This window comes from Ictidomys tridecemlineatus, chromosome 5, assembly GCF_052094955.1.
Source record: "Ictidomys tridecemlineatus isolate mIctTri1 chromosome 5, mIctTri1.hap1, whole genome shotgun sequence".
Lineage (NCBI taxonomy): Eukaryota > Metazoa > Chordata > Mammalia > Rodentia > Sciuridae > Ictidomys > Ictidomys tridecemlineatus.
The window spans coordinates 40,148,003-40,170,678 of NC_135481.1; the positions used below are offsets into that span (position 1 = coordinate 40,148,003).

Here is a 22,676-nt window from a genome sequence, read left to right on the forward strand (position 1 = left end):
AGAGAGTTGAAAAATTGTGCTCTATATGTGTAATATGAATTGTAATGCATTCTGCTGTCATATATATCAAATCAAAATTTTTAAAAAAGTTAAATGCATTCTCTGTATATCTAATTTACTGTATCTTTTGCCTTTCGCCTTGTCCTTCCCATTTACTTGCATGGCTTCATGGAGGTGGACGAGGCATTCATTGCCTCAAAGAAAAGCAAATTGCCTTTGAGTTTCTTCTTAGTTTTAGTTTGTTTGTTTGTTTGTTGTTTTGTATCAAAGCCCAGGTTTTGAAAACAGAGGGGACTCTTGGGTTTAGCTAAGAGTGATTTTTGGTAATGATTGTCAAGAATTGGAGGATACTGCTTGCATCTATTGGCTAAAAGCCAAGGATGCTACTAAACACCTTTTAATGTTCAAAACAGCCCATTACAAAAAAAAAAGTAATATCTGGTCTAAAATAATCAGTAATGTTAAGGTTGAGATAACCAGAGATTTGAAGTGGTTTGAAGAGAACGGGGCCATCTCTACCGGTAGAAAAAGCTTCCCTGGGGTTGAGTAATAGAGGGGAGAGGCCAGAGGAAAGTGATGAGAGTGCAGAAATTTGCACTTTCTGGTTAAATGGGCCCAAAGACTGCTTCCCAGGCAAAGTCCCAGGGATGCAGCAACACAAAAAATTGTGCAATTACAAAGGGAATCTGCATATATCCTGCTCTCCAGGCCATGGATCCCTAGTATATCGGGTCTTGTAATGAGTCCACATAGGCAGAGCCTCATAGATGGTTTCATGAGTGTCATTTTTTTTAAAAAAAAGATGAAGCTTCAGACCTATAAGTGCCAGTGGACAAGAAAGCTGAATCTCTTAGTGACAAACTTCTTGGATCACTGAGCAATGACATTGGAGACATTTGCCCTTTCCACCATCATCTCCCATAATACCATGGTATAAAAGTGAAAAGGAAGGAAATATTGACTGTCTGAGGTTATTTCTATCATCCCAGGGTCTCAAAATGAAAATTAAAATAAAATGAAAAATTTAAATTCTATGTTTTCACACTTAGTTTGTGGACTGAAGCAAATGGTTTATATTCAAACCTTGAAGAGGGAGTTGAAATTTCAACTCTGAAATTTAATGATGTTATAGACTATTGTTATTCTATATTAACATAATGCTTACGAAGACTTTAATAGTTTGTTTTGACTTTCTCTAAGAGTCTCATTCCCTATACATTTTCTTCATTGGTAGATTTTATGGAGGAAATTTGGTGTAGACAGTATTATATAACACTACCCTAAGGTCTATATAGACTTTATTTCCTCCACACACATCCTACCTATCTATAATTACTACCTAGTAATTCATTCAAATTATTCATCCACCAAATGACTTAGTCTATGGATGAAGTTATAGCTTTCATAATCTGATCATTTCACCTCTGAACGTGCCTGCATTGCTTAACACATTAGCTTCTCAGGGGACAACTTATGTCTGAATTATAGCAATTAGAGAGCTTCTCCTTCTATATATGAATGAGGAAGCATTTAACCAGAATTATGTTGGCCATTTTTTTAAAAAGAGAGAGAGAGAGAGAGAGAGAGAGAATTTTTTAAAAATATTTACTTTTTTAGTTCTCGGCGGACACAACATCTTTGTTTGTATGTGGTGCTGAGGATCGAACCTGGGCCGCACCGCTTGAGCCACATCCCCCAGCCCCGCCATTTTGCTTTAAGATTGTAAAACAAAATGTTCAGCAGAACTTTTACTAATGTCTTGAGGTTGTAGCTGAAGTCCCCAAACTGAGGACGAGAGGAGCTAAAGTTCTCATATTCTTATGATTAATTAAGAAGCAGCAGAATGAGCGTTGCTGCCCCAATCCTCTCCCTGTCCCCACACATACCCAGGCTATATGTGAAGACAGAAGAAATTTAAACAGCATTATCTAGGTCATGAGACATCTGCTCAGTGAAAAATGCAAGGCTGGCCTTCTTTTCCTCAATTGGAAATCTGATTAGGGGGTGTACTTGCTGATGTGCTCATCATGAATTTTGAGAAGTGGGAAAGGAATTGGAGATAAATCCAAGACAGAAGGCCTTTTACACACCCACCTTGTGACATGATGAGGATGGGTGGTTTTCTCAAATGTCAAGTATAAACCACAGAAACTTGGCCTGAGGGGAGGTTACTGGCCAATCTAGAAGGAAGCTGTGGGACGATGGTGAGGGGGTTGAAAGTAGTCGGACAAGTGCCATAATTGGCATCTGACAGGTATACAAAGAGGGCCACAAGTCAGTCCTCCACAGATCGCCCCACAGTACTCAAATGAGAGGACCATGGCTGTGCCTGTCAAGGAGAAGATATCTCCCCTCCCCAGTCTTCCTTCTAACTTCATGGAGGCAATAGGGAGACCCAGAAGAGGGTACAGTGAGATACAAACCGAGTTGATGTTCATCATCCTGTGGTGAGTTCCTCAGCTTTCAAGCTTGAGGTAGAGGAGGGAAGAATGTTAGACTAGAATTGTATAGTTTTAAACTGGACTGGACTTTTAATATCTGAAAGTGACTGGAGAGTGATAGGATCTGCCTGGGTTACAGTAAAGTAACAAGAAAGGAAGCTTCTATTGATTAATTACTCTTTCTGAGATCAGACTGTAGTGAGTCATGATGACTGTGAGAGGAACCAGCATTGCAAAGGTGGTGACAAAAAGGACAGCAGAGTAGAGACAGGGTGACATGTTCTTAATGATGTTTCTGGGCTGCTTAATCATATGCCCCTACCTCTGAACTTCCAGTTACATAAGGTAATAAATTTCATCTTGTGTGCACTAATTTGAGCTAGCATTTTATAATTTTTCTGCTGAAAGTACTCTCAAATATCTATACTAACTAATTATTTGCAAAGAACATATTTGAAAGCTGCTCCAGTTCAGGGATATAATCTCAATAAAATAATCTTCTCAGATTAATCCATTGTTTTCCTACCTGAAATCTATCCCTTTTTGCTTTATCTGTTTTATATTAAGTTAATGAAGAATAGTCACAAGGAAATCATTTATGGTTCTTTTATTAAAAAAATTTTTGTAGTTGTAGATGGACAGCATGCCTTTATTTTATTTGTTTATTATTATTATTTTTTATGTGGTTATAAGGATTAGCCCCAGTGCCTCACACATGCTAGGCAAGTGCTTTGCCACTGAGCTACTGGCCAAACTCTCATTTATGGTTCTTGATAAAGGAAGGCTGATTGATTATACATATATAATTTTTCCTTCCTAAAATCCTTCTAAAACTCCAGCTAAGGGGTCAAAAAATAAGTCACAAATCCATAAGGACGTAAGGAATAGGAGAGAAGCATATTGGGCCCAGTTTACCCCACAAAAGTAATAAGAAATTCCCAAGAACTTTTTTTCCTTTATAAGGGTCTGAATATTTTCTGGTATTAGGGATATTATGGATAACTTTTTTTCTGTGGGTTTGTCCAGGAATCTGCTTTTTATGCTAGAGGTTTGTTTTTGTTTTGTTTTGTTTCCGACAATTGGTAATGCTTGGCTAAGGTTTTAGCTTTGGAACTGGATATAAGGTGGGGGAGGTTGAGAGGCAGTTAGGGCTTTGTTAGATCTGCTGTCTTGGTCCACACTTCTGGGTCAGCTACCACTTCTCCCTCCAGATTTACCAGCCTCTGCCCCTCCTAAGTCTTTACCCCATATTCTATTATTTTTCAAGGAGACTGGAAGTGCCTTTTCTGAGCAATCAGGCTAGACTAAGAAAAAAGACTTGAAAGTGCTAACAGGAGACGATTCCCCAATACAGCCCAACCAGATCAGCCTACTGTAAAGCTATGAATCAACATGTCTTCTCCAACCCAATTAAAAATGAGTAGACAGCCAAGGAATCTCATTTGTCTGAGGAAAGTGTCTCGCATAAAAAACTGATGCTACAACAGGAGCACAGGAAAAAAGATACTCAGGGGACAAACAGAATACACAGGGAGAAAACTTTTTTAAAAACCAGTGTCCTTGGGCGGGGGATGTGGCTCAAGCGGTAGCGTGCTCGCCTGGCATGCGTGCAGCGCTGGGTTGAATCCTCAGCACCACATACAAAGATGTTGTGTCTGCCAAAAACTGAAAAAAAAAAAAAATATATATATATATATATTAAAAAACTCTCTCTCTCTCTCTCTCTCTCTCTCTCTCTCTCTTAAAAAAAAGATATTGCATACCTTAAAGGGTATATTCTAAGGCCTTGGGATTTACTTCATAGCATAAAAACAAAACAAAACAGGGGTTGTGGCTGTGGCTCAGTGGCAGAGCACTTGCCTAGCACATGTGAGGCCCTGGGTTCAATCCTCAACACCATATAAAAATAAATAAATAAAATAAAGATATTGTGTCCAACCACTACTAAAAAGTAAGTAAATATTTAAATAATATAAAACAAAACAAAAAACTCAATGGAATTTGAATCAAGGAAATATCCCAGAGAGTATTGTAAAAAGATAAAGGGAGAGAGAAAAAAAGGACAATAGATAAGTAATTTAGAGAGGAATCTAGGTAGAAAAAAGAAGAGACAAATGGAAAGAAGGAAACCATCAATGAATAATTAGGAAATTGTCTCATTTTCATATTGAATAGGACCATTGAAGATCAACAAAATGGGTGAAAATAGGACATAGCATCATGATTTTTAAAAAAATATTTATTCTTTAGTTGTAGTTGGACACAATACCTTTATTTTATTTATTTATTTTTATGTGGTGCTGAGGATCAAACCCAGGGCCTTGTACATGTTAGGTGAGTGCTCTACTGCTGAGCCACAATCCCAGCCCCTCATCATGAAATTTTAAAAGATCTGTGACCAAGAGAAAATTCAATAAATTTTCAGAGAGAAGAAATAGGTCATCTACTAAGGATGAGGAATCAGAATGGCCTTGAACCTAACAACAACACTAGCAGCTATAACATAATAGAATGGTGCCTTCATTGTTCTGAAGGAAAATTATTCCCAATCTAGAATTCTATATCCAGCCCAATTTCAAATGTGAAATAAAGATGTTTCCAAACATATAAGTCTCAAAAAACTCTCATGTACTCATTTCCTAAAAGCCAACAGAGAATATTCTCCTTTAAAAACAAAAGGAAGTCAGAGATTAGACAAAGGGTATGTGACACAGAAAACTGATAAAGAGAGAAGGGGGTGTCATGGAAAAAGGAGATTTTAGGATGGCCGTTGTATAGCATGTTCACAGCCACAGGTCAAGCTGGAACAGTGTGATTTGAGACATAGCTTAGTCCATTTGGGCTGCTGTGACAGGATACTACCAACTACATATATTATAAAGAACAGAAATTTATACCTTATTTCTGGAATATGAAAGTCCATGATCAAAGTGCTGGCAGGTCCTATTGTCTGGTAAAGGCCACTCTCTGACTCTAAGATGTGCCCTGTTTCTGCATTATCTGGAGGATGGGAATGCTGTGTCCTCATTTGTTGGGAAGTAGAAGAGCAAGTCCCAAGAATTTGTGAAGCGTCTTTCATTCCATTCAGGAGGGGAAGAGCTCTCATGATTTCATCACCTCTTAAAGGACCAACATTTTTCTACCCTCACATTAGCTATTAAGTTTCAACTCTTGAATTTTGGAGGGTCCACATTTAAACCATTTTTAGAGATATACATCTGGTGAAAGTTATCATTTTTTCTGCTAATATATTGATTTTATAATCTGAAAACTACTAGATGTTGTGCTTCAATAAATAAAGGTGAAAGCATGAAAGAAGAAGATGCAAAGTCCAGGAAACAGTAAGCCAACTCAGGATGTAAGCCAAGGGAACTTCAAGGATAAGAGTGGGAGGAGAGCCTGAGGGTGTAGTCCAGTGGTACAGCATGTACTAAACATGTATGAGGCCCTGGCTTCAATCTCCAGAACCAAGAACACACACAAAAAAAATGACAACAATAAACACAGGAGGAAATTTCAGAACGATGTGCTGCTGGCAGACAGAGAGAACAACCAGTCCAGAGAGGAGGAGATAGAATTCTCTAGGAGGGATGTCTCCAAGAAAACAGTAACTCATAGGTTACTGTTGCCCAGAGGGGTGTTTGGGAGGTGTAGGAAGAATTGGCAATGCATATACAGAGAAATAAGCAAAGGAAACAATAAGGCAATATTCACTTCAGGAGAAGTGAAGGATGAGCAAGGAAATATAATCAGCAATAGGTTCTAATCCTTAGAGGTGAATGAAATTTATGAGAACATATTAACATAAACACCAGATGTTGGTTTAACCAAAAAATTACAATGATATTGAGAGGGTGGAGAAGTAGAAAAGATGTTTGTACAAGAGAGCAGTATCCTCATTTACCATGACAGGAGGCAATCAAATTATGTCCAAAATGGATAATTCAGAAGAGAGTAGAATATACATATTATTTAGAAATATGGAGATGTGTGAATGTCAGAAGACACAGCTGAAATTATTGAAGATTCTATTCTCTGGAGCTCTCTTTTTTTGTTTGTTTGTTTTATTATGTTTTTTGGTTATATATTAAAACCATATAAACATATTATTTTGATAAAAAATACAAGTTAACTTTCAAAAGCTTCTGTATTTTGCAATGCACTATCAGACTAAACAAATGAGAACAAGCCATGTGCATTGTTACAGGGAATTGAGGAACAAAGCAGTTTAGGTTGGAAGGCGAGAGTAACCAATGGCTTTTGCAGAGATGCTTATATCATGTTCATTTACTCAGGTAATTCCTTTGGTTTTTCTGTATAGACTAGGTAATTATGAGCTAATCTAAATTTTATTTTTCCCTCCCATATCCTCTGGATAATCAAGAAGAAACATTTCTTCTTTTGTGTGTTTATTACAGTGCTCTTGAGACAGCACTATTTTGTTAGAGTAAGTTTAAGTTATAATGCTAGTTTGGAGCTGGGGTTGTGGCTCAGTGGCAGAGCACTTGCCTAGCAAGTATGAGGCACTGTTTCAATTCTCAGCACCACATAAAAATCAATAAATAAAATAAAGTTTCATTGACAACTAAAAAATAATGCTAGTTTGTTTCAGAAATTAATTTAGAACCCACATAGTATCTTGGATAAATATATACAAAATTTACTAAGTCAAATTTACCTGGAATTTGTATATCTGTTAATAATTTATACTCTTGACTGTTTAAAATCTAAAGTGAGTGCAATATCAGTACCTTTGTATCAACCACTTCAAGTCATTAGAATATTATTTAGGAGTTCTAATTAATTTTAACATATAACACTCTGTCTTAAAGTTTTCTCCCTTGGTAGCATTTGGCTTCTTATTGCCTGCTTCTTATTTATATATGATGTTTCACTGGAGGATATTAAAGCACAGCCCACAAATTTTCTGTAGGAAATGATATGATCTCTGTTTTGCAGATGGGGAAACTAGAGGCACAGATGGCTGCATGATTAGCCCTGAGAGATGAAGCAAGTTAGAGACAGCTAAAAACAGTACAGAAGGCATTAAAGCCCAATTCTTCTGCTTATACCCTCCAAAGTACTGATGATCATCATCTATCGTTATCATGACTATTTTTTGAATACCCACTTGGCACATATTATTAAACTGTACTGGGGACTAGATTAAAATCCTTAATGCCTGGCAGCTGTTTTTCTCAATGTTATTTTCCAAATTTTCTTCTGCCTCACCATTCCCCACTGTTTTGTGGTAGAGGCATTAGTTTTACATTAAATGTTAAGAAACTTTTAAAGGAATGCCAGGCTTGAGATGGCTTTGCTGAGAGTACTCACAGGCATCATCTTGTGCCTCATCTCCTCCTTGTTGATTCTGGTGTGAGTTTACCTGTAGTTAGTTTCAGAGTCATTGCCATCAAATCACTCTCACCCATTGCCCAAGCTCTGGAGGGGTGCTTGGTAATCTTGATAATATACTGACAAGATTTGTTCACTCACAACAGTCAATGTTATTACATTTAATACTTACTATTACAGTGGAGCATGAAGTGTTCAGGACATAGTCCTTGCTCTCTAGACAGTTTTGAGGAGGAAAAAAAAAAAACCCATGAGAGAGTGTAGTAAATGTTCATCTACAGGCAAAAATTGCAGAAGGAAAGTGAAAATTGTATTTTCTGGAGTGCATGACTTTTTAAATAGATGATGACAAGTTTTTTTTTAAATTCAGAAAATTCCTTTCTTCACAAAATGAACAGTTACCTTATACAATAAGAGCACTTATAATTTAGAGATCTTAGTCTAGTCATATACCACTACTGGAATTTAGTAAGCATTTGAGGCTGAAGAGATTAAGTATTTTTTTTTTAAGATCATGGATGAGAATGAAGGATTTTCAAAAACATGTTTAATCTGTAAGCAAGACATAGAGAGTGGAAACCAATGCTTTCAAACTTCTTTCATGATGAAGTTAAATAATTCAGAAGATAGTAGGTTGAGAAGATAAATATTTCCCTATAACTTTTTATTCTGTCTTTGCTAGTCACTGGAGGTCAGGAGGATCACAGAGTCTTGGAGCTGAAACTGCCTTAGAACCTTTCTCTACTCTCTCTTTGTACTCAAAGAAGAAGTTGAGACTGAGAGAGATTGAGATTGGCTCCAGCCCAGGCTGTTCTTGGCAGAGACAGATTGGGCATCCAGGAATGCATAATTTAAAAATATTTTTTGTATGAATTAGAGGAATATAAAATAAAAATTTTAATTAAATTGGAATATTAATTCTGTTTTAACTATTATGATAAAATGAAGGGGAAATAAAGCACCTTCATGAAATAAGGATTTAGGATGATAAGATATGGAAATATTTTAAGGTAGAAAGCTAATAGTCATCAATAGGGTGACTAGTTCCTAATTTAATAAACACATTGTATGTCCAAATAGTAGAAAGATGACTTTGAATTTCAACTAAGAAAGAAGATCTGTAAAAAATAATAATTCCAGGATGGGGAAGCTTGAAGCACTATGGTTGTTTACTTATTTCTTTAATCTCTGAGATGTTAACTCTGAGAAAAAGCATTTCTGTACATTGCTGCTTAAAACCCTTACTGTTTGGTTTGAATACATTTCTAACCTGCCATGTTAACTGATTTTAACTTCCTTTACTTTGTGCTAAAGTAAATACAAAGGTTTACATAATAATAAAGATTTACTATAACTTATATGATAAAATTGTATTTAGTATATAGATCAAGAGATTCAAAACAGTAAACAAAACTCCTCTGGGATCTGAGAGACCAAGCTCAATACAGAAAATTATGCTTTGGGTTGAAAAACGAGCTTGTCAGCAGGCGCAAGCATGAAGCATGACATCGAATGCAGGGATGGTGTTCAGAAACCATGGGTTTCAGCCAGGATTGATTATTGCTGTGAAATTACTAAACTCTTCAGCCCTTCTTCACAAGCCGTGTCTCATCTGCTCTGCTGGCATGGAGAAGAGTCAGGAGTAGAGCATTGTAATCCCAGCCGGCATCCAGCCACGGAAACAACAGCTAGCTTCGGGAAGCTTCTGCAATTCTTTAATTCTTTACAGATAAGAATTGCAGGAGCTGGAGGGAGTGTGGAAGTGCTGGGCGGGGGTGGGGGCTGAAACTGGCCAAATTATATTGTTACATTGCATGCATGTATGACTATGTAACAATAAATCCATCATTATGTTCAACTACAATGCACACACACACAAAAGAATTTCAGAAGGAACCAAACTTTGGAGCTAGCAATATAATGATAAAGTTAAGTGTTCTTTTATGGAGGGAACTGCCTTAGAAAAGAAGATATTCCTCCTTTTTTGGTGAGAATGACTTGTTTGATAGAGCTGATCTCTTGAGAGCAGAACTGAGTTCATGACTGCCCCAAACCCAAATAGCAAGGGACATCTTCATTTTTTTTTTTTTTTGGTTTACTTTATGTTTAAGAGCAAGCTTCTATAACTCTTGTGGAACTGAAGGTGATAACTTCACTGTTCTGTATGTGCATGCTGATTTTACACATCTCTGCCATCTCCTGGATAGTCCCTTTCCTCCCACTGAAATTCATATCCCTTGAAGTAATTAAACAAGGTCACATGACAATGTATGAGCTAACTCCTTGTTTCAGAAGACCAATAAGAACAATCCCCGGTACCAACCTCCGTAAAAAAAAAAAAAAAAAAAAGAAAAAAAAGAAAAAGAAAAATTCAGAGGAGAAAAAGTTTATTTTGGGACTCACAGTTTCAGAGGTCTTAGTCCATAGATGGTTGACGTTCTTGCTCTGAGCCTGAGGTAAGGCAGAACATCATGGTGAAAGGATGTGGCAGAGAAAAGCAGCTGAGGACAGGGCAATAAGGAAGCAGAGAGAGCTTTATGTACCAGGGATACAATATATATCCCATCTCCTCCATCTATGCCCTACCTGCCTATAGTTACCACCCAGTTAATCCAACTCAATGGATTAAGCCATTGATTAGGCTAGACCTCATAATTAATCATTTTGCCTCTGAACATTCATGCATTATCTCACATATGAGCTTTTGGGGGATACAATATATTCAAACTGTAACACTCTTTTCACTTTAAAAAGATTCAGAGTACAGGCATGTTTTCAAGTCAACAGGATTGAGGCAAGCTTTATAATTTTTTTCCTTGATTTTAAAAAAAATGATGGTATCCATTGACCAGCACCTAATTCTGTATAGGAATTCATAATAGACAGGAAAAACGAGGAGAAAATTTCAGAATCAAGGAAGCAGAAAAGGAGAAAATGTTTCTGTTTTCTAGCTTACATTTACAAAGGAAGACCAGATGTCACCGTTCAGAGCGTCCCTGTTGCACAACTCCATGACAGCAATTTGGTGCCTCCAGGAGCAGTGGCCTCATTACTATTTATCTTCTGAAACACAAACTGTAAGCCAGTGGTTTTCACAGTAAGTTCATGGTTCCACCATACCAGAATCACCAAGATACTTGTTAAAATGTAAGTTTCTGGACTGGGCCTCTACCTATTGAATAAGGAATAGGGACTAGAACTAATAATGCCTCAAATGATTCTTATGATTATTAGAACCACATGAAGTGATTTATTTCAGATTTTAAGTGCAAAAAGAAGGTACTATATGAAAAAGATATGAAACACTTATTAAATATAAATTGCATTTTACCTTGAATAAAAATAAGATTACTTGTTCCAGAATGTGCTTTTTGTTCTTTAAAGCTTTATTTACTTCCCTGTTCATGACCCTTACTTATGTAATAGCACTGTGGCCAAGCTAGATTAAGAGGTGCTGAACGGAACGGAGATAGTATAAAAGGGATAAATGGACTTCTTTTCTCATCTGCCAATTTTATGTAAATATTTGGAAGAGTTTCAGGTTCTCAAAGTTACTTTATATTTACATATTTATAACATGTACAGAGATTTTTAAAAAATCTGGTTTTTTTAGGTCTAATTTTTACTTCTATTTAGATGGTTATTTAAATATGCACCTAAGCACAATTTGAACATACAATGTATTTCAATTCAATGGCATCTTGAATCACATCTAAAACCCAGGGAGGGTATTGGGAAAAGCCACTGCAGTTTTTTTTTTTTTTTTTCTTTTAACAGAAGACAATCAGCACCATCTAGTGGATACAATTAGCCTCTTTCCGGAAATCAAGGCCCAAGAGGAGGTTCAGAGAACAGACTATGAAACCTGGTTTGGAATCCCAATGCCAGTTTCTGGGTTATCTTGGAAAAAGTAACCTTTTAATCCCCTGCATTTCAAGCATAAATTTGAATAATAATTGTGCAAACTCATGGTATATTATTAACCCAGTTTCTGGGTTATCTTGGAAAAAGTAACCTTTTAATCCCCTGCATTTCAAGCATAAATTTGAATAATAATTGTGCAAACTCATGGTATATTATGAAATGAAGGAAATGATGCATCCAAGGTATGTCCTAAACAATAAATGTAACATTTAATAATGCTAAGCATAGACTCTTAAAAAAGTGGGAACTGTCCAGTGGCATACACTTATTAACTGCCCTTCAAAAGAAATGACTATTTAACCCAGTTGATGGAATCTATGATATGAGGCTTAAGGAGATTCTTCTCCTTGTTATATTTGGTAAGCACTTATGGTGAGAAAAGGGAAACTGGGGCAATGAGACTGGTAGTTGGAGGCCAGATGGAATACAGTGTGGGCTCTTCCTCTTTGATTCAAATCTGACTCTGCTCAGAAGGAGGATGTCAAGAGTAGGGAGAGATTGAAAACAAAACAAAAGCTAACTCAAAACTAACACTACCATATGTCATCAACCTGGAGTAAGACCAGGGAAATTTTAGCTGAAAATATCTTGACTCTAGAAGAAATTTTTTATGAATTACTTTGAAAGGCATAATACTTTATAGACTATGTTTGCAGAAATGCAGAAAAATATGGTTCTTTTTTACTTATATCTGAATGTTAAATTGTTTTGAAGGAGACACCCATAATAGCTGACACGGAAATATTTCCAGAAACAAATACACAGTCACTACAGTTTATTAGTTTGCTCTCAAGGCACACACAGCCTCTCAGCAGTTTGCAAAATGGAAGCAGTAGGAGGCAAATAAAGTGAGAAAAACACAGAGACAGAAAACAATTCAAAATCAGATGAGTTTTATATAAAATGTAACTAGTGGGGACTTAACTTGGGAAGGCTACAAAGAGCGAAGAGACGCGAAGTTTCCATTGATCCTGACTTTTATATTAAAGTGAACATGACTTTAATATTCACTAATAATTAGTAACATCATGTGTACTAATTATAACTCTGTTTTTTTCTTACTTTTCTCATCCACCACTCCCATTGCTAAGAAACATCAAATCTATTGTTTTCTTAATGGGCACCATTAGTCACCAAAAATAAAAACTGGAAAGAATGGCCCTCTTTCATGGAAAATATACATTGTGCTGGCACGTGGAGATTACCAGTCTATAGCTACGGATTCAGACTGTATCTGGTAGACCAGAAGCACTGGCATCACCTGAAAGCCTGTTAAGAATCCTGGGTCCCACCTGACAGTGAATCAGCATTTTTAACAAGATCCCCACATGATATGTCTGCATATTAAAATTTGAGAAGTTCTACAAGTTTCAGGTTCATTTGATCTCAGGTTCAGCCCTGAGATCAGTATTTTTTTTTTTTAATTTTGGTACCAGGGATTGAACCCAGGGGTGCTTAACCACTGAGCAACATTTTCCCATCCCTTTTTAAAATATTTTGTTTAGATACAGAGTCTCACTGAGTTGCTTAGGGGCTTGCTAATTTGCTGAGGCTGGCTTTGAACCTTCAATCCTCCTGCCTTAGCCTTCTGAGCCACTAGGATTATAGGCATTTGCTACCATGCCTGGCCAAGGATCAGTATTTTATGAAAAATCTCCAGGCAATTCTGATGTGCAGCAGAGTGAAGAACTGAAAAACTGGTCTAACCGCATTTTTCAAATGAGGAAACTGTGGCCCATAAAAGCTTATGAATTTACCTGCAAGTTCCCAGCTATTTAGTATCAGAATCCAAATAATGGTACCTCTCCTCCTTAAAAATAAAATAAAGCATTTCCTGTAATTTGGATAAATGTACCCCAAAGGGTGCCAGTTTATGGTACTGTTGGAGATGGTAGAACCTTTAGAAATTGGGGCCTTGAGGACAGAAGTTAGATCATTGGGGGACATGCCCTTCAAGGAGATATTGGGTCCCTTCCTTCTCTTTCTTTGCTTCTAAGCTGCCATGAAGTGGACAACCTTCCTCTGCCATGTGCCCTTACTATGCAGTACTGTGCCATCACAGGCCCAAAGCAACAGAACCAAATTATCATGGACTAAAAATCTCTGAAATCATGAGACAAAATAAAACTTTTCTTCCTTATAAGTTGATTACCTCAGGTATTTTGTTACAGTAATGGAAAGCTAATAAATAGGATCGAGGGTACAGAAGGTAGGGGAATGTGGTTATGGGGATTGTTATTTTATATAGGGTGGATAGGAAAGGCTTCCTTAAGGAAGCAGATACCTTAGGAAAGAGGAAGCCAGTAACATGGATAGCTGGGAAACTATTCTAGGCAGATGAAGTAATAAGCTTGTATGTGTGTATGTGTTTATTTCCAAGGTCCTGACAGATATTAATCTCTGGAATGTAGAAGAAGTATCATCTTCCTCTTCTCCTTCTCTGCCTCCTCCTCCTCCTTTTTCCACTTCTTCTCTTGCTTCTTTGGGATTGAACTCAGGGTCTTGCACATGCTAAGTATAGGTTTCACCACTGAGCTACACCTCTAGCCCTGTCAGTTATTATTAAAATATTTCCAACTTTCTTCATATTCTTTGCTCATATGACTCTTTGAAGCATTAGTTTTAAAAATAAGAGCTTCTAAATTTGTGTTTATAAGAATTGTTACCTGTAGTAAATATTCAATTGTTGGAAAACACAGGGAACATCATGGGATAAATATTTGAACAATGTAACTGTTAACTAAAGAATGTTGATATAGAGGTGAAAGGAAATAATAGCATTTTTGGAGGAAACAACTGAAGTTTGGGTACACTGAATCAGGATAGCCCTGTTCCCTACTGTAAGCACAAGAGAAGTATTTCACAGGGGATTTTCACAAAGAGCAGTTTTCAGAGACAGTTCATTGACTGGCAGAAATCCTAAATTGCAAACCCATTCTGATTGGCAAGTTAACTAGGGTACTTTGAGCTGAGATGTTGAAGGCCAGTGAATACTGCCTTAGTTGTTATTCCAGTATGTTGGAACATTCTGTGCTTTGACCTTTAGCTGATGTGAGTATAATACTCCCCAAATCTCCAGATTCCCCTTTAGAAAGTCTTAGCTTTAGTTGCCTCACTTTTCTTTCTTTATTTTTTTGTGGGGTAGGGTACTGGAAGTTGAACGTAGGGCCTCATGCATACTGGGCAAGAGCTGAACCACTAAGCTATTTTCCCTCCTTCATTTTCTTTCACATGCAAATCTACCAGTGAGATTTGTACCACACTAGAATCAGTACCAGTACCACACTAGTTAGAATCATGGATTGGAACTTTCTAATTTAAGGGCTCGTTTTAAATCCCAAAGCCATTTCTTCAAGCACTGCTTAAAAAATTTATATAAAGTGTAATGTGAATATCAATTTATTAATATTTATTTTATTTGCAAGAATGATTCACTGCCAGCAGCAGATAGGACCAGGAACATACACTTATAACATGGCATTAGTTACAAGCAAGACTGACAGATTAGATTGTGACCATGCTTCTCTCACATGCTTCTGTCCTGGTTTCTGGAAATGTTGACCTCAACTGCTGACTCAGAGTGTCAAGCATTTCGGCTCTTGATTCTGACTAAGGTTTAGTGAATCTCTTCCATAACATCTGTATGTTGGCTGCTGCAGTTTAATTCTCATAGGAGAATTAGAATACTTCCTCTTATTTTCTTGATTTCTCAACTTTTTAAAAATTTGGGATTTAGAAAAGTGTGAATTTCCCAAGTAGGGCTGGGAAGAAATTCCTGCATAGAAACACTAACAATGAGGGCAGTGAGTAACAGTCTGATCATTTAGGACTCCTGGGCACTCTAAGGATTCTAAGTGAAACAGAGCAGAGGAGTAACTTCATTTGACAGCTTTTAAAATTATTATTCAGGCTGCTGTATTGAAAGTAGAGTAAGGGAGCTGGAGGCCCCTTGAACAACAACAACAAAAAGTCATCACAATCAACACCAAAAAACAAAACAAAACAAAAAAACCACTACAGAATGAGATAGATATCATTATCCTAAGTATATATATGAAGACACCAATGCTGTGAAATACTTTATATACAATCAGATATATGAAAAATTTGTTCTATGTGTAATATGAATTGTAGTGCATTCTTCTGTTACATATAATAAATAAGAAAACAAGAATCTTAAAACAACAACAACAACAAAACCAACCAAACAAACCAATAAAAAAACCCCACTACAGTTAGATTACTGCAAAAATCTTTATGACAGATGAAGGCACTATGGACCAGAATGGAAACCTTGAAGGTTATGAGAATTGCTTGGATTCTGGATATATGTTGAATGTAGAAAGACTTTATAACAAATTATGAGAGGACAAGGAATTGAGGATGACTCCAAAGTTCTTGTTCTGAACCTAGCAGGATGGAATTATTGTTTACTAAGATAGGGGCTGGAGTAGGGAAGTAGTTTAATTTTTTACTTTTTAAGTTTGAGATGGTTCTTACACACCCAAGCAGAAATGTTAAATACACAGTTAGATAAAGGAATCTAGAAGTCAGGGGAGAAGTCTAGACTGGAGATAAAAATACAGATTCATCAGCATGTGGATGGCATTTACACCAGAAACCAGCACTGTCCTAGATTATAGCTTTGTTCTTCCGGCAATTCGCTTAACCTAAGCCTATTTGCTCCACTGAGAAAGACCGAAAAAAAATATACATTCTACCTACCTAAAATAATGAGGACAAAGGGGCCATGAATGTGAGAATGGTTTGTAAACTGTAAAGCACTGTCCAGACTGGAGAGTGGAATGCAGCAGAAATTTGATGGTACTAGGGATGAGAAAAATCAGTTTAGGGTCCAGGGAAAGTCTTAATGAACTTTAAATTAGAAAAATTGAAAATAAAAGGTGCAAATAGCAATTATTATCCTTTTTGGACTATGGCCCAATCTGTGCAAAGCTAATATTTAAACAAACTTACACAGCACCCAAAATTTACCAAGAGCTTCAGGTTCATGACCTCTTTCAGCTGTACAAGACTTAAAAGGCAGGAATAATTATCGCCCTCATTTTATGGTGGAGGAAACCAAGATCAGAAAGGGTAGCTAGCTAGAAAGAAATCATTAACAGGGACCCAAAGCCCAACAAACAACGGAATTATCCCTTCTGAGACCAGCCTAAATACGAACAAACTATTCCCCAAACACAACGTCGGCTGCAAAGACAGAAGACAGCAGAGCCCCCCACAGCTCTTCACCGTTGCCGGTTATAGCAGTCTTCCTCGCTGCCCAGAACCCCTACGTCCCATTTCTGGATGGTATGCTCCTTTTCTCTTATCGCGAGACTAGGAGCGTCCTGCTTCTGGTTGCCAGGGGAACAGCGTTTCTAGAGGCAGAAGGGCTTTGAACCGGTCGCATCTTCACCCCCAGAGGCTGCGTTGGCGGGAAAGACTCCTCCCCTTTGGGGAGAAGTGTGATACAGAGTGTGAGCGGCGCATTTTTGAGCGAGTCGGTTCCCTAACGGCTGGCGGTTAGCTCTGACTTCCCGCCAAGAAGGTGAGGGACAGCACAGGCCACTGGCGGAACTCGGTCGCCGTTACCAGCAAATGAGTGGGCGGCGCCGATTCGTGTCAGGCTGAATGACAAAAGACTGGCTGTTAGGGACAGCAGGCAGGGCCAATGAGAAGGCGAGAGGATTGTGGGGCGGGCTCCGTCCCAGGGCGGGCCACCACCGGAGGGGCCAAGTCGGGCGAGGTGGGGACCAGGGGCGTGAGCCTTTGGGACTGATGTTGCGCTGGGAGTGTTTTGTCAGGATTTCTTGGACCTGGCAGTTATGTCCCGAGCGTTAGGACTCCCACGCCATCTAAGCCAATAAAGAGCTAGAACTAATCAGTGGTTTAAACTAGACCGTAAACGGCAAAGGATGCAAATAGACATTTCATAGAAGAAAAAATAAATGAAAATAAAATGAAGGCCAGTAAAATTTGACTAGAGACTCAACTTTTCTCATAATTGAAGGAGTGTAAATCAAACTAACAGATGCCTTTGGACACCTCTCAGATTGGCGAAGATAAAAAGGGTTTGATGAAAACCAGACTGGCACCAAGCAAATGTGGAGAAGCTTATTCATCTTATCACAATACTCTGTTGGTGGTAGTGTAATTTGGTACATTTTTTTTTTTGAGCACAATTTGGCATACTATCAAAATTGAAACACAAGTGGCCTTTGGTGTAGCAATTGTAATTTATCTTGTGAATGAGCATAATTAAAGACTGGTACAAGGATAGTAACTTAAAATTGAGGTCTCATTTACTTATGGTAGAATTCACCTTTTTAATGAATAGTTCTAGGAATTTTGACACATACAGTTATGTAATTACCACCCCCCATATCCAGATACAGAACAATTTTATCATCCCTTCCCAAATCTTCTAGATCTCTCCTAGTACTCTTTGTAGTTAATCCCTTCTCTAGTCTTATTTAACCTATTAACAGTTTTCTGTCCATAGATTTTACCGATTCCAGAGGGTCTAACTGGTGGAAGCAAACACTATGTTGCCTTTTGAATCTGGCTTCTTTCACCTTTTTGATGTTGTATACAAGAACTCTTCACCTAACCACAATCATGCATATTTTCTAGTCATCTAGTTTTAGTTTTTTACTTTTGGTGTATGGTCCATTTTAAAGTATGTTTTAAAATTGCTTTCAGTAGCATATAAAATCTATCTTAGCTGATTAAGAACTACATCTATGTAGTGGAGTATTATGCTATTGTTTGAAAGCCTGAAGTATATCTATAAAGGTAATATAGAAAAATCTCTAGAATACATTGCTAAGTGTAAAAAAGCAAGTTACAGTGTACCATGCCATTTCTGTGTAAGTTTGTATTGAGGAGGAGGAGGTTGGTATAAAGGATGGAAAGTTTGTGTATATCTGAAAAAAAAAAGATAAAAATCTATTAATGTTGGTCATTGGGGTAAAGGGAATTTTGACTTAAAATGTTTACATTCTTCTTCATTTACTTGTCTTTCATGGGCAAGTATTTTTTATGAAATAAGCAAATATAAAAAGTAAAAAAAATTAACCCTGGATAATTTTTAGACATAAAAATAAGGAAAATAAATTTATTTCACTTTTTATAGACTTGCTGTTTATAATTACTAAGCAAAGGAGAACTCATTTTCTTTCATTTATCCAACAATATCAAATTATAGTTACCATATGGTTTTAAATCATCTAGGGAAGTTGAATTTCTCACAACCCAGTATGAAAAAGTTTAAACTTGTTTGAAATGAATGTTTATAAGAAGTTGGCAGATATCAGTTGTTATTTGAACTTAGAATCTGGCCATCTATCTAATTGAATATCATGAAGCAAATAATATTTTGTTTTTGAAATATTTTAATGACATAAGAAAATACTCATCATGTAATGTGTTAAGTGAGATATATATGAGTCAACTTTCTTGAAAAAGACAGGAAATATAGAAATGTACCAATGATGATTAGCTTAGGGTCATGGGATATTGGGTGTTTTTTGAAAAATTTTTTGAATATTTCAAAGTAAATTTTAGAAATCTTCCTACAATAAATAAATTCTTTAATTATAAACTGAAGATATACTTAACAGAAAATCAGAAAATACAGATAAGCACAGGTTAAAAAAAGACAGAAGAACATCCACTGAGCCAGAACCCATCACTCTCATTTCTTTGAAATATGACCTTCTTATATCTCTTTCTGTATATTTCCTTAGAGAAGTTAGATTTTTTAAAGTAAGATGATTGACATTTTATTTCTCTTCCTTTCTCAAGTTCTTTTTTCCTCCCTCCCTTCTTCCCTCCTTTCCTTTGTTTCTACCCTTAACCAGTCTTTTATTAAAATGTTACTTTTTTTAATTGGTTGGTAAGAGCTCTTTAAATATCTTCATCTTTTGTATATCATATGTGTTGCTTTTATTTTCCTCAGTTTCTTAGTTACCTTTTAATTTCATTTAGAATTCTTCTTTATGTTTGAGACTCAAGAGCATTAAATGTAATGTAATCATATCTATTTGTCTCTTTTTTGAATTATGCTCTTGTTTTATGGTTAATAATTAATTCTATAGTTATGCTGATTATTTCTGTGTTTCCTTTCAATTCCTTGAAGATTTAATATTATTTATTTGTTTTTAAACCCAGTTTTTACTTTTGTTAAGTACTATATTAAAAAAAGTCAAAATGTTCAATAACAAGGGAGGGTAAATAGAGCATTCCTTAGAGGCTCCATCTTACTATTGCTTGGCTTTATCAATTTTTTGATATTCTCTTTGATTTCCATTAGGAAAGGGTAGATTTTTTTTTTATATCAGCCCTTCCTTTTGCACATACTTCCCCAGATACACTTTGTTAATTAAGACACATAATTTGGTTAATCAATAACCATTTGCATATGGTTTGATTGCTTTTTTGTACAGTGCTTTACTTTTCTTATTTATTTATTTAATTTGTTCTAATCACTCAGTGCTTTACTTGTGGAATTTCTATATAGCAATTGAGACTTCTTCTCACTTAACTATAAGATCTGATTTCAGTGCTCTTTGTCCATATATTTTCCAGGTTCAAATTGAAAGATAATCTGTCAGTTATATCCCACCTTTTCTGTAAACTGTACTTAATTTAATTTATTATTTTCAGGAGAAAACATAATAAAACAGACTTCTTTGTAAAGCAAATTGAAAGGTTTATGGAGCCTGTTAGCTGATCCACATTGTTGATGGTACCCTGTGCCTCTTCCCTTATTTTGATGTGTATTATATCAGCTCTGCACATGCTTCCATCTAGTTGCTTCCTCTGTAAGCTGCAATAAGTCTCCCTTGACAGGCTGCTTAGGGCATGTACAAGACATTTGGCCTTTTGGTGACTTATGCTTTTTGGTTGTGATGTGATGGGCTAGGGTGATCCATCATCCCACAATAATAATGTCAGTGCCTTCCTCTGTGAGCCCAAACCCTTTTGCAGAGTGTGAATAATGTTGAGATCAATGCCTTTTTTGGTTGCTGAGATGGGAAGAATTGACGTACTTGTCTCTTAAATATCAGCTTTGGCACATTGAATGGTTGGAGGCGAGGCCACATTATCCCTCTGTGTGCCTAAGAGGAGCTTTAGGTTGGTAATGTTTGTGCTTCCTCTTATTTCCAAGTCTTCTCTGGTTTCTGCTTCTATAGTTCACAAACAGAAAGGCAAGTCATTTTATAGGGTAAGAAAGAACATTGTTACACTTCTTTGTTCTGTTAGGAGTGATGGTTTAATACATAATCACAAGGCATTTAAAGGTAGGTATTGAGAAGACAAAAACTGGAATTGTCATTGTTTCTTCCATTTTACTTAGCATACATGTTGTCCCAATCTCACTGGGTGAATCTAGAAGGGTCCTGATCAAGGGTATAGTTTGCAAGGATCATGTGCTTGCAGTGCCCACATTCTTCCTCTAACTTAAGCCATCCTGCTTAGTATTTATTGTTTAAGAAAAAACACATTGGAAATAGAACATCCTAGGTGGTGAGAGGATGACATCTATGGATGTCATATGAAAATTAGTTAAGGAGATTGGCAAAATGCAGCCAGATATGAAAGTTTGTCCTTTTTTAAAGGAAATAGGTTTTATTCTCTTGTGTCTGAGGGAAGAATTAGAATCATGGGTTTTAGAGGGGGAGGGCTGATCAAATGAAAGCAGTGGCTTAGTGGTGCTCCTTGAAAATGTGGCATCAAGGAGAAGAGAAGTCAGAGGTAAGAGGGAAGCCCAGGCAGAAGCTGACCTGGAATAGGAAAGTCTAGAATAAGGAAGGCAAAACCAGAAGAAGATAGCAGGGAGGCCTTAGAGCACCATTAAGATGAGTGGGGGCATGGTGGCATAGGCAGGAGGAACACAAATTGGAGGCCAACCTGGGCAACTTAGAGAGACCCTATGTCAAAGAATAAAAGGGACTGGAGAGGCAACTCATTGTAGAGCATTTGCTAGGCCAAGGATTCATTCCCCAGTAAATGCTTCTGCATTCTTTTATAGGTACTTTCGGCATCTAACATCTGGGGCAGTTTTGTACTTACAATGGCATAGATTTAATAATTCATGTACATAAGATGACTCCCATGAAATTGGGGTACTCATAAGTGTGACTTTGATAGCAATGTAATACTTAAAGCAGACTGAATAATTGGATGTAAACATTAACTAATGTTTATTAAACTATATTAACATTAAACTAACACTTAAATTTCCAAGTTACTTGCTTTTTCATTTTTTGTTTGTTTTAGGATACCAATGGATATTATAAAGGGAAACCTAGATGGGATTTCAAAACCAGCCTCAAATTCAAGAACACGTCCTGGGAGCAGAAGTTCAAATGCAAGTTCTCTGGAGGTGCTCTCACCAGAACCAGGTTCCTTCAAGGTGATTTGCTTCTGAATTCCTTCTCTCAGAATTAGTAACTGATGAAACCAATCTTGTTGTTAACATTCCCCCTTATTTTTCCTCTTTTTCAGGAAGCATTCACAGATTTCTTGGATTTTACTTGAGTGTTTAATATGAAAGTACTCTGACTCCTTTCTTCCTTCCCTTCTTTATTTTGGAGTGTGGTTTATTTGTTCACGTTGTAATTTGTTAAAAGTTTGATGACTTTTTAGAAAGTGTTGACTTTTTTTTACTTCATAAGGTAAATTTGTATTCCAATATATAATATGTCTCCATCAACATTTACCATGAAAATGATTCAGTATTTAAAAAAATGGTTTGAAGCCATGTGGTCTGTTTGTTAGGTGAATTATCTGTTCATAACTTTCTTTTATATTCTCTCTCTTTTTCTTGTAGTACGTCTTCTTTAATTAAAATATCTCAACTGATTTTTAAAAATAATCAGTTTTCTCAAGTCTGATGTGGTATAATTTATTCCTTTTAAGTTTGTAGAGGAAAAAATTTGAAATTTA

General features: G+C 36.6%; 1 protein-coding gene and 1 long non-coding RNA gene across 5 annotated transcripts in view; one reads left to right on the forward strand and one right to left on the reverse strand.

Moving 5' to 3' along the window:
• Positions 1–7,657: 7,657 nt before the first annotated feature.
• LOC144377769 (uncharacterized) lies at positions 7,658–17,078 on the reverse strand. 2 transcript variants are annotated; one of them, XR_013438844.1, is made up of 4 exons: positions 16,698–17,078; positions 10,753–10,871; positions 10,200–10,297; positions 7,658–8,012 (listed from the first exon to the last, which is right to left on the reverse strand). It is a non-coding gene; the product is annotated as an uncharacterized LOC144377769 (long non-coding RNA). The 2 variants fall into 2 exon arrangements; XR_013438843.1 differs by having other exon boundaries at positions 16,446–17,078.
• Positions 17,060–22,676, forward strand: part of Fsip1 (fibrous sheath interacting protein 1) — a 203,102-nt gene continuing 197,485 nt past the window's right edge. For all 3 annotated transcript variants that reach the window (XM_040274652.2, XM_040274654.2, XM_005316389.4), the window contains exons 1-2: positions 17,060–17,271; positions 22,008–22,143. In XM_040274652.2, coding sequence (XP_040130586.2) covers positions 22,015–22,143 — 129 coding nt within the window. In that variant the 5' untranslated portion in view covers positions 17,060–17,271; positions 22,008–22,014. The remainder of the gene's footprint in view (positions 17,272–22,007; positions 22,144–22,676) is intronic.